The 9,532-nt window shown below is 58.8% G+C and overlaps 1 protein-coding gene across 2 annotated transcripts in view; it reads left to right on the top strand.

The window, feature by feature from the left end:
• GAS2L2 (growth arrest specific 2 like 2) overlaps positions 1 to 9,172 on the top strand; it is an 11,754-nt gene extending 2,582 nt beyond the window's left edge. The window contains exons 1-6 of one of the 2 annotated variants that reach the window (XM_007105560.2): positions 2,030 to 2,414; positions 3,809 to 4,047; positions 4,894 to 5,001; positions 6,127 to 6,223; positions 6,819 to 7,071; positions 7,633 to 9,172. In XM_007105560.2, coding sequence (XP_007105622.2) covers positions 2,030 to 2,414; positions 3,809 to 4,047; positions 4,894 to 5,001; positions 6,127 to 6,223; positions 6,819 to 7,071; positions 7,633 to 9,172 — 2,622 coding nt within the window. Of the gene's footprint in view, positions 1 to 2,029; positions 2,415 to 3,808; positions 4,048 to 4,893; positions 5,002 to 6,126; positions 6,224 to 6,818; positions 7,072 to 7,632 lie in introns of those variants that run through there. The other variant, XM_024127980.1, reaches the window with a different exon arrangement.
• Positions 9,173 to 9,532: the final 360 nt, after the last annotated feature.

Here is a 9,532-nt window from a genome sequence, read left to right as displayed (position 1 = left end):
TTTTTTTTTTTTTTTTTTTTGCAGTACGCAGGCCTCTCACTGTTGTGGCCTCTCCCGTTGCGGAGCACAGGCTTTGGACGCGCAGGCTCAGTGGCCATGGCTCACAGGCCTAGCCGCTCCACGGCATGTGGGATCTTCCCGGACCAGGGCACGAACCCGTGTCCCCTGCATCGGCAGGCGGACTCTCAACCACTAAGCCACCAGGGAAGCCCGGCAGGCGGATTCTTAAACACTGCGCCACCAGGGAAGTCCCAACCACCTTGGTTCCTGATTACAATATTCAAAAGCTTACTCTGGATAGGGAGGGTGGGAGGGAGGGAGACACAAGAGGGGAGAGATATGGGAACATATGTATATGTATAACTGATTCACTTTGTTGTAAAGGAGAAACTAACAGAGAAAGACAGAAAGAAAGAATGAAAGAAAGAAAGAAATTGAAAGAAAATTGCCTTCCAAAAGGTAAAGAAAGGCCCTGCATAATCTGAGACCCCATCTCCTCTCTTCCTCAGAGTCTACCTGTCATTGCCATTCCTGGGATATGCTAACCATCCCCCTGACTAGAGTTGTTGTTTTTTTTTTGGCTGAGCCACATGGCTTGAGGGATTTGAGTTCCCCCACCAGGGATTGAACCCAGGCCACGGCAGTGAGAGCGCTGAGTCCTAACCACTGGACCGCTGGGAAATTCCCCTGCCTGGAGCTTTCGCACTGGCCGTTCCCTCTGCCTGAGTACCCTTCCCGAAGATATGCTTCCTCACTTCTCTTAGGTCCCTGCTCATTCATCACCATATCAGTGAGGCCTTTCCTGACCACCTGATAGAAAATACCTCCCCCCTTCTCCTTTAGTCCTTTAGTTTCCTCCCTGGTATTTATCACCATCTGACTTACTATAGACTTGTAAGTTTGTTATCTGTCATCCAACACCCACCAACATATAAGCAGCCTCCATGAGGTCAGGGACCTCATTTATAGCTACACCCTCAGGGCTATACTAGTGCGCGGCACACAGTAGGTACTCAGGAAATATTTGTTGAATGAATGCATTGCTGTGGCCATGGGGTGAGGTACTATGATTGACAGCCCACTCTGGAGGAATCACGTGGGTAGAGTGGGAGGGGTTCTCCAGAGAAAGTAGGGAGCATGGTGCACAAACAAGGCTGCTGGGCGAATCAGTGAGAGCTGGGACCCCCCAGTCTTAATAGTCTGATACTTTCCACATTCACGATTCCTCTATTCTTCACAACACCCTGGAGAGGTAGATATTCTTATTCCCATTTTGTAATTGAGGCAACTAAGGCACAGAGAGGCTAGGCAGTATATGAAGGTCACAGAGGGCTCCAGGAAAGGGTCCAAGGCCAAACTCATGTGTATGGACTCTATCGCTGCATCTATTTCACCTCTATCCTACGGTGCTCACTAAACACCAAGGGGGACGGCATCCCCTGGCCCTGCTTCTCTCCCTCATTTCCCAAAAGCCCCCACCAGTGTCAACCAAGTGAGAGAAGCCAGCCCCAGCCTTCCTCTGCTTCCCAGGCTCCAGGGCGGGCAATGCCAGGAGGGGTTAACGAGGAGTGTTTGTAGCAGTCACTGTCTCCAAGGAGAGGAAAGCAGAGTGGAGAGGCCGACAGCCAGACTCCAGGCTGGCCGGTGGCGGGTGGGATGCAGCTAGCACGGCCTGTCCAGCCCTGGGGGGAGAAAGGAGTGTCCTCACCTCCATCTGTCCTGGGAGGTGGCGACCTCTGAGCGGACTGGGCAGCTGGGGTGCGAGGTCGCTGCAGGGCTACCAAGTGGGAAAGTTCTGGCAGGGACTGAGGACTGGGGGGGGGGGCGGGGGCGGGCCTGGCCCAGCCCAGTGGCCGCAGTGACAGTGGCTGAAGCCAGCGGCAAGTAGCAGAGCCGTCCTGGGCTCTCAGAGGACAAGGGGAACCCCGGAGTCAGGGAGAACCAGCCAAGACCCAGCAGGAGGTAGGAGTGAAGACACAGCTGTGGGAGAGAGGAGACACCCGGCCCTTCCCCGGCTGGTGGTCCAGCCATGTCCCAGCCTGGGGCTGGCAGGAGGAGGCCTGGGACACCGAGGCCTCCAATGCGCAGCATCCGGCCCTTTAAGTCCAGTGAGCAGTACCTGGAAGCCATGAAGGAGGACCTGGCCGAGTGGCTTCGGGATCTCTGTGGGCTGGACATTGACGCAGCCAACTTCCTGCAGGCGCTGGAGACGGGCCTGGTGCTGTGCCAGCATGCCAACGCCATCACTGAGGCCGCCCTGGCCTTCCTGGCTGAGGCATCTGCCCGAGCCCAAAGGATTCCCCTGCCCCGGGCCGGGGTTTCCTACAATGCGGCCGCCCAGCCAGGCACCTTCCAGGCCCGGGACAACATCTCCAACTTCATCCAATGGTGCCGCAAGGAGATGGGTATCCAAGGTAAGCACCCTGCGCCCCCCTCCCCAGACCCTTATCTTGTCAGGCGTCAATCTCCTCTCTGAGGCTCAGGCTGCATCAGGGGTCAGGAGCCATGGTCCTCCTTCCAGATTTGCCTTGGGCCACCTCATTCCTTTTCATGCCTCAGTTTCCCAATCTCATAGGAAATCCCCAATAAATAAATGTGTTGATTGGATGATTCGAGCACCTATCTCCTTTGGGTAGAGCGTTATGCTGGGCACCGAGCGCTGAGAGGGCTGAGAACCAGTGCCAAGAAGTTTGTGGCCCAGGAAGAGAGACAGCTGAGAAGATGCATAAATTACAGCCCAACGTGGTAGAAGCTCAAGTAGAGGCATCTGTGCTGGGGAGACAGGTGGAAACAGCCACCTTATGGGCCTGGAAAGACCATATAGTGGATGGAGATTTGAGCTGAGTCTTGGGGAATAAAAAGAAGTTTGGGGGACAGGGAGTTCTAGGCAGGGGGGCACAAAGAAGGCGTGTGTTTGGGCTACAGTGGGGTGGGGAGGGGACAGGGGAGGAGGCAAGTGGATGTTAGGGAGGGGCCAGTCGTGTTTGGGGCTTCCAAGACTCTAGGACTGATATCAGGCTCCCTCATCTCCTTGGCCTGGGACCCAGCAGCGGGGATGAAGCTGGATGCCGCACCATCCTTCAGACCAAAGGCGGTGGGGGTGTAGCAGAGGGAGGGGGTCAGGCCTGGCCTACCGGCGGTGGCAACACGATATGGAACAGGACTGGAGGGTTGACAAAGGCTAGTGTTTTATCGGGCACTTACCACGTGTCAGACATTGCCTGCAAACATATAACTAGCCCTACAGCAACCCCATGAAACAGACTACTTTCCCGTTTTACAGAAGAGGAGGCTGAAGCTGGCACTAGCCCAAGGTCATACATCCGGTGGGTGGGAGCTCAGGATTCCAAAGCTGGCAGTCAGGCTCCAGAGCCTGTACTCACCCCAGCCTGGTTATGTGTGGGCTGGGAGTTGAGTCTGGGGTGCCTGGTGGATACCGGAGGTGAGAGGCGCGGATGGGAAGCAGAACAGACTGCTTCCTGCTCCTGGACCCATCCTGGCAAACACAGCGGGGAGAAGGGCGGGTGGAGTTAGGCTCCTTCGCTTGGCTATGTCCCCTCTCCCCGCCCCCCCATAAGGCAGCCACCTCGTCTTGCACTCAGTACCTGAGCAGTTCTGTCCAGACCCTCCTAGGGGCTGGCTTGCCGCCAAGAACCTGAGATGCAAACCCCCATCCCCCATGCCTGCGTCCGTGCCCCGGTCCAGGATGGCCCCAAGGCTCTCCCACCCGTTCCGCTTGCTTGCTCCGGGCAGGTCAGCAGGGATCTCAGGCTGCCTACCCTCCTCTCCCCTCTCCCGCCCCGGCCAGAGGTGCTGATGTTCGAGACGGACGACCTGGTGCTGCGCAAGAACGTGAAGAACGTGGTGCTGTGCCTGCTGGAGCTGGCCCGCCGGGCCCGGCGCTTCGGCGTCGCGGCGCCCACCCTGGTGCGGCTGGAGGAGGAGATCGACCAGGAAATGCGGCTGGAGCTGGCCCTGCCCCCGCCCGACCCCGCGCCGCCGCCCGAGCTCCCCACGCGCCCGCCCTGCCGCAACCTGGACCAATTGGTGAGGGCTCCGGACACGCCCTCGGCCCCGCCTTCCTTCGCCCCGCCTCCCTCTCCCCTCCGAACCCGGCCCCTCTGAGCCACCCCCTTCTTCAGCTCCAGTCCCCTCCTCGACACTCTCTCACCGCGTGGTTGTTAGTAAGTCGTGTCCACTTTGAGCCTCGACCCTCATCGTTTTCTTTATGAATCCAGCACCCTACGCCTCTCTCGTTTAAACCCCGTGGGACGGTTGTTAAGAACGCAGAACCTTTTCTGACTGCTTGGTTTAAGTCTTAGTTCCACTGCTTTGCAGCCGTGTGACTTTGGGCAAATTATTTGCCCTCTCTGTGCCTCAGCTCCCTTATCTGTACTGTGGGGATGTAACCGTGCCTACCTTCCACGACCGCGGTGGCTGTTAGATGAGCCAGCGCACGTGAAGCGCTCAGCAGGTGTCTGGCACAGAGGGTCCTGTCCTGGGAGTTAGCTCTGACTGTGAATAGGAATCACTTCTACCACCAAGGAATCGAGCTCAGGGAGGTTTCTTACCTTGCCCAAGGCCTATAGTGCGGTGGAGGCAGGATTCCCACCCAAACCTGTCAGGTTCCAAGGTCCACCTTAACCATCACACTCCGCGGCCTCTGTCAGCTGACTCACGAGGGTGCTGGGCCGTAGGTGACCACTCAAGGTCTTGTTCTCGTCGAGCCATTAAAAGTCTTCTCTACTTGCTTCTCAGCCCCCAGCCCTGACTCAGCAGAAGCCTTGGGGCTGGGGGCCAGGCAGGCCGCCCGTTGGGCTTGACCCAGCGTGCAGGGGGAGCTTGGCTACCTGGGCAGAGGGGAGGGCTGAACCCATTGCCCACTGGCCGCAGGTTCAGAGCCTGGTGAGCCGCTGCACGTGCCCCGTTCAGTTCTCCATGGTCAAGGTGTCCGAGGGGAAGTACCGCGTGGGAGACTCCAACACCCTCATCTTCATCCGGGTAAGTCCCAGGTCGGGGGTGGAGGGCCCTCTCTGGGATCGGCAGAATCAGGTTTCCTTCCGTGGGACTTTGCCCAGGCCTGAAGGCAAGGACAGGAAATCACCGTTCATCCCCAGTTATCAGGGCTTGGGGCTTTCCTTCTCTCCCTTGGAGAATTCCAGAAGATTCCTGACAAAGTTGGCAAGCATGTCCGCTCCTCCCATGAGGGCAGCCAGAATCAGAACTCCCCCCCATCTGCCTCCACATTCGTTCAGAAGGGGGTCTCCCCAGTCAGAAGTGAGGATGAAGCGTACTCCCACTTTCCCACCCACAGGCTTGGTCACAGCAAGGGGCCTGAGACCCCCCCCCCCATCCCCCCTGCCCAGTTTGTGTTCCCTGCATGGCCCAGCCACATGGACCCCGCGGTCCGCGGCTCACATGCCCAGCTTGGTGCCTTCTGAGTGGCAGTACAAGTCTGAACTGTGCCTCCCACTACTCCCCACTCCCCACCCCCTCCACCCCGCCCCATGCCTGGCCACCTGGCCAGAAACAGTCTGCACCTGGGGGTGTGGCCAGCGCCTCAGGGGCACAGCTAAGCCTTCTCCTTGGGCAGGGCCACACCTGGGGGCAGCGCCAGCTCCCTGGGCCCTCACCCAGAGCCTGAGCCAAGAGCTCTGTGAAGCAGGTGGGGATGGATTGTGGCGCCCCGTTTCCACTAAGGAGGTGGAGGCCTGGAGAGGCTACGTGACCTGGAGTGGAGTCGGGCCAGGACTCCTGCGGGTCCTTTAACACACACACCACGAGAGCAAAGCCAGCGCCCCCGTTTCTGATACAAACGTGCGCAGGTGTCAACTGCTTCCCAGCGAAGGGAGAGGAGGGAGTCGGGAGGTAGACTACACAGTGCTTGGGAGATCCCTTGTCTCGCCCTGGGGCAACTTGCTGTGTGTCAGCTTGGCCTCCACCCTTGACAACACGTGCTCTCTGATGCCAGTCCTGGAGGGGACTCAGGCTGCAACATAGGCACGCTCCCAACTACACAGGTGTGCATGTGTACGTGGATGGGAGCAAGGGCTGAAGGCTTGCAGGCTGGTCCATGGAGAGGGGACTCCCTCACCCTGCCCTCCACCTCACCCTTGCCCCCTGCAGATCCTCCGGAACCACGTGATGGTGCGTGTGGGGGGCGGCTGGGACACACTCGGTCACTATCTGGACAAACATGACCCCTGCCGGTGCACATCCCTCTGTAAGTCCCCTGAGAGTCCCTTCCCTATGACTCCAGGTCGGGAGGCCGGAAGCAGATGCGGGAGGTAGGCCTAATCTCCAGGGGCAAGAGGTGTGCAGGGGATGGAGGAAGGAAGATACTATAGAAGGTACAGGTGTGGGTGGCCTCTCAGCTCTAGGCGGAAAGCGGACCAGCCCCAGTGAAGTACCAACTTAAGCCACAAGATGGCGACAAACACACAGAGAATCAGCATTTGGTCATGGGTGCATGTGGGCAGGGCTCTGATGGAGGCACCAAGTATGACTTGGAAGGGTCTTTAGTCTTCCCGTAATCTCCATCAGCACCTCAAGCTACTCCAAATAAGCATGCAATCTAAGTAAAAGATGTAAAAAGACTTGCAGCTTTAAACAAGTCCCCCAGCCAGGCCCTCTGACCAGATTTCATCCCCTAAACCCCTCCCATGAGGAAATTCTGGTGCTGTCACTGTCACAGTAGGTCCCACTGTCTCTAATGGGGGATTCAGGGTGTGACACAGCTCGGGGAGGGAACGGTGGACCCCATCAGCAGGAGTTTAACCCTTTCCTCCTCTCCTCTCTCTGGGGGGCTGTGTTGGTAGCACACAAGACGGGCAGTTTCCTGAAGCCCCCTGTCCCACCGGTGCAGCATGAAGTGAGGGTGGAGGATGGGCCCTCACAGCCCCAGCCTACAATGACCATCAGCCGCTCCCAGAGCCCCCTGCCCTCTGTGGACTGGAAGACATATACCTCTTCAGATCGAAAGCTGAGGCCCCCTGCCGCCTCCTCCTCTACACCCCACCGTGAATGGAGAGCAGGGGCAGGGATCCTCAGAGAGACAGCACCATTCCCAAGGTACTGGGGAGGGACAGGGCAGGGCCTCTTCCTGCTTTGGAGTCTACATTCTCAGAGGCCACCCCACCCCAAGATAAGGGGAGCAGGTCTCCCAGTAGTGCCCCTATCCCAGCAAGACCTCAGGTGTTCAGAACCAAAAAAGCACCCAGTACCTTTAGGATCATCTAGTTACTTCATACACCCTCCCATTTCACAGATGAGGAGGCTGAGGCCCATAAAGGGAACAGACTTACCCAAGGTCCCTCTGCCATTTCATGGTACAGCAGAAACTAAGACCCTCCCCACCCAAGTCTGGTGACCTGTAGTTGTGGGATCTGAAGCAACCTGAGGTCCAGACCAGGCTGCTTTCTATCTGCTACACAAGGAATGGGGGAGGATGGACTTAAACAGTATCTGCTGTAAGGAAGAGTCTCTGGCAGGCATGGGGGAGAGGGAGCATCTGCTTCATTCAACATAAAGTCTGACCCCCTGGGAGTTCTGGCTGGGGAAAGGCCATCCCTTCACAGAGCCAGGGGACTGGATCAGATAACCCTGCCGATGACCTGTGATTCTCCCTTTCAGGTGCCAGGAGAAGTCACTCGCCCCGTCTTGGAGGCAGCTGCCAGCTGGGGACAGCCCACCCAGCCCCCAATCCTCACCTCCTCCCAGGGGCCAAGACCCACAGTGCACCTCCTCAGGGAAGAGGGAGGACAGATACCCCCCTGAACTCCCCAGGAGAAGGACTCCCACATCTTGGGCTCATGAGGAGACAGACAGCTGGGGGACTCGTGCCAGGACCCCCATCCCCCAGGGACTCCAAGCCCCTGAGGCCACTACCACAGGGACACCAGCAGGAGGACCATCTCCCCTGCCTGGTTCCTCCAGCCCAGCCAAGCCTGTGGGCCCCAGGCCACCACCCCGGGGTGAGGCCGAGGGTGCTTCCTCCCAGCTTAGGGAGACAGCATCTGTCCATTCTCCATCCCCTGTTAAAGGACCCACCAAGATCCCGGTCCGGTTGCCCCCAGCTTGCCCCCCGACTCCGGGAAGAAGCTTTCCAGGGACTGCAACTGGAGGTCCCAGGACAGAACTGGGGAGAGGGCCCAATCCATTAAGGGCCGTCATTGGGGACCTGTCTGGGTCCAGACATGGGGACTGCTCTGTGGAAGAGAGGCGAGAGGACCAGAAGCTGGACGTCCAGGTGACAGCAGAGGCTGGAGAGGCCTGGGGCCTGGGCCCACAGCACCGGGAGGGGAGGTGCACTCCCCTGCCCTCGGGTGGGATCAAGGAGCAAGCCATCTACCACAGCCTTGGGGAGCAGCTTTTGGCCAACATGAAGCTGCTAGAGGTGGCGGGTGTCTGCCCCCAGGGCGGAGGGTCTGGAGTCGGTCCTCGAAGTGGAGTCTACGTGCCCAGTCTGGGTGGGCGGTGGCCTGAGCCTGGGGGTCCTTATGACAAAGTCATCCAAGAACTGGCTCGGGGCCCCCCACCCCTCCTTAAGGTGGACCTGGGAGCCTGGAAGGCAGCCCCTACAGGCCACCCTAAGCCGGCTGTAAGTGCAGGCCCAGGAAGCCCAAAAGGGAAACTGGGAGCCGAAGAGAGTGGGCTGAGGACAAAAGCAAGCCCAAGTGCCAAGGGTGCCAGGACCACGAAGGTCCCAGCTCAAGGGGGGCAGGACTGCTCAGCCCCTGCTGCGTCTGCCACCCCAGAGTCCTCCACACCTTCGCCCTCCGCCCCCAGTTCTGATAAAGCCAAGGCATGTCCAGGCAAGGGCAAGAGAACACTCCGGAAGCCCCGGAGAGTCCCATCCATCTACAAGCTGAAGCTCAGGCACAGGATTCGGCCCCGGAGAGACCACAGGCCTGAGAAGCAGCCTTCACGAATCCCCAAGCCGTTGACCTGCCTCCACCTGGGTCCAGCCAAGGCACCCCCCAGGGGCCGGCAGGTGAGAGCAGTGCTGGGCAGCAATGGAGAGAAGGCAGCCCTGGGGGATGGAGCCTCGGCGGGGGAGAAGGAGGAAGGAAAGGAGAGGAAAGAGCCAGCTGCACCACTGGAGAGCAGCTCCCAGGGGCCTCAGCAGCTTGATCAAGCCCCCGTCTCACCTGAGGAGGAGTCTTGGGTGTGAGAAGGCGCTTCTCCTCCCCGAATTCATTGCACTCCCAACTGCAGGAACAGAAAGCAAGGTCCCTCACCTCAATACAGGGCCTTGGCCAGGAGAGGTTAGAAGACAGACAGAGACTCCATCTGGTCGGTTGAGCAGCAGGGCAAAACCCACGAGTCCCAGTCCAATTCCAGGGTGGTAGGGCTACTGTCTCTCAGAACAGCTCCCCAAATTCCTGTGCTCTGTCCTCCGGCCATGCCCATTTCCACAGCTCTTATAAGTTATTAAACGTGAGTGGGTCTGTCCCTGAGCCCCCAGCTCTTGAGTCCTTCACTCTACCACGGCGCAGGAAGGTGTAGCAGCATTTTCGCGCTGGAGGGGAGG

The sequence above is a fragment of the Physeter macrocephalus genome, chromosome 14 (genome assembly GCF_002837175.3).
Source record: "Physeter macrocephalus isolate SW-GA chromosome 14, ASM283717v5, whole genome shotgun sequence".
Taxonomy (NCBI): domain Eukaryota; kingdom Metazoa; phylum Chordata; class Mammalia; order Artiodactyla; family Physeteridae; genus Physeter; species Physeter macrocephalus.
This window is presented reverse-complemented; position numbering and strand designations above follow the sequence as displayed.